The 2535-nt window shown below is 35.3% G+C and overlaps 1 protein-coding gene across 1 annotated transcript; it reads left to right on the top strand.

Annotated features, from left to right (window-relative positions):
* Positions 1-1109: 1109 nt before the first annotated feature.
* Positions 1110-2039, top strand: LOC122708905 (olfactory receptor 4A47-like). Its single transcript, XM_043925756.1, has one exon. The coding sequence runs from the start codon at positions 1110-1112 to the stop codon at positions 2037-2039; it is 930 nt and encodes a 309-aa protein (XP_043781691.1).
* Positions 2040-2535: the final 496 nt, after the last annotated feature.

The raw sequence follows: 2535 nt of genomic DNA on the forward strand, positions 1-2535 counted from the left end.
GATATCTTCAGAATAAGACTGAAAAGGACAATTTGGGCTGCTTCAGGAGAACCAATTTTGGAGGCCAGAATAAACATGGAGAGACTTGGTAGGAGGTTATCACAGTGGACCAGAAAAAAAAAAAAGTATAGCAGAAAAAAAATAGAAGAGATTGCAATTTGTGATATATTTTGAAAGTAGCATCAATAGGATTTGTTTAATTTTTATGAGTGAAAAATAAGTGAAGAGCACTGAAATTTTTTATCTGAACAATAACATGGAAAATTATACCATTTAGCAAGATAAATAGGTAATAATTCTTTAAATTTTGTATAGGAAATGCCTATGTTTATTGTGGAAAATAAAAAAGTTTGTTTTATAAATATTAGTTCAGTTCAGTTCAGACTCTTTGTGACCCCAAGAACCACAGCATGCCAGGCCTCCCTGTCCATCACCAACTCCTGGAGTTTACAAATATTAAATTGCATTCAACTGGATGTCCACAATTAGAGATATATAATTTGAAAATTAGGGGAAACATAGGGTCCGGAGGCACAAAATTATACTGTTGCAGTGTTTATTGGTCAGGAAAAGGGAAATATTCACTTAAAGACCTAAGAAGTCAGTGAGGTCTGGGACAATTCAGGACAGAAACCTTCTTTTCATGATTTGATCTACTCACATTGATTATGTAAATTACCTTAAGTGAGTCTCACTTTTACACTTTGTGACTTCACTGAAGTCCATTCCTATCCTTTCTTGCTAATTCACTTAAAAAAAAATCAACTGAAGCATTAATTCTTCTGGAAATTCTTCTCTGATTCTATTTTGATTGATACATTCCTGTACTGTGACTCTTAACTTCTGTGAATATCCTTATAACTTAATACATGGGTCTGGAATTATCTGATCCCTAGTCGTGTGATATATCATGACGGAAAGCAACTCTATGTCATTCAACTTGGCAATTAAAATGTCAATAACACATTGGATATGAAAAGATTCTCCACACACATTCTTTTAATTGAAATTGTAACGAAGGATGAAAATTATAATTCATTTAAAAATTTCCCCCTTGTTTTGTAGGCACACTGTTTCTGACATGTGAACACAGCACCGATACAGACTAGATGGAACCAAGGAGCAATGTAACTTACTTCATCCTCTTGGGCCTCACACAGAATCCAAAGGAGCAGAAAGTCCTTTTTGTTATGTTCTTGTTCTTCTACATCTTGACTGTAGTGGGCAACCTGCTTATTGTTGCGACTGTAGCTGTCAGTAAGACCCTGAACTCACCGATGTACTTTTTTCTTGCTAGTTTATCATTTATAGATCTAGTTTATTCCTCTTCTGCTTCCCCCAGATTGATTTCAGACTTGTTCTTTGGGGAGAATACCATATCCTTTGAATCCTGTATGACCCAGCTGTTTACAGAGCACTTTTTTGGTGGATCTGAGATATCCCTTCTGCTGGTGATGGCCTATGACCGCTATGTGGCCATCTGTAAGCCCTTGCATTATCTGGTGATCATGAGGAAAAAGGTGTGTGTTGCGCTGCTGCTGGTGTCCTTTGTTGGAGGTTTTCTGCACTCAATTATTCAAGTTAGCACTGTTTATGGGCTCCCATTCTGTGGTCCCAATGTCATTGATCACTTTATGTGTGACATGTTCCCTTTATTGAAACTCGTCTGTACTGACATCTTTGTCATTGGCATCTTAGAGGTGGCCAATGGAGGACTGATCTGCACTCTTGTGTTTCTGCTCTTACTCGCCTCCTACGGAGTCATCCTGCACTCTCTGAAGAACCTGAGTCAGGAAGGGAGGCAGAAAGCCCTCCAGACCTGTGGTTCCCACATCACTGTGGTTGTCTGCTTCTTTGTTCCCTGCATTTTTATGTATGCAAGACCTGCTAAGACCTTCCCTATTGACAAATCATTGAGTGTGTTTTATACAGTCATAAGCCCCATGTTGAACTCATTGATTTATAGTCTAAGAAGTTCTGAGATCATGAATGCTATAAAGAAGCTCTGGACAAAAAAAGTGAGATCAAGTAGCAAATAAGTGCATTGTGCATTACAGAGAAAGTAGTTTAACACTAGGAATTTACTTCAAATATCAAAGTCTATTGTTTTGATGAAAACTTTTCTTTTCTCTGAAGAATTTATCATGAGTTTTATTAAAGAATAGAATATTTGTTTATGTTATTAATAGTAGTTACCTTCCTTGAATGTAAACATCAATGTCTAGTTTATCACTGCAACTGGAAAGTCGAAATGGATTTAAAATAGAGTCAATAAGTCATATGTAATGTGTTGGTCAGAATTACAAAAATAATTAACTAATATGCATTACTTTTATTACTTTCTCATTTTTTGTAACCAGATTCTTACCTTTTATCCTCACTTTTTATTATACTAATGAAAATATTTTATACTATATATTCTATCCTCTTCATTCACTTTTATTTGCTACATATGAAAATTTAGTGTAACAGTTTCCTTTATATAGGAAATTGAAAGTATGATGGATAATAGTAAATGTTAAAAAATAGAATCCC

Source organism: Cervus elaphus, chromosome 1 (assembly GCF_910594005.1).
Source record: "Cervus elaphus chromosome 1, mCerEla1.1, whole genome shotgun sequence".
Lineage (NCBI taxonomy): Eukaryota > Metazoa > Chordata > Mammalia > Artiodactyla > Cervidae > Cervus > Cervus elaphus.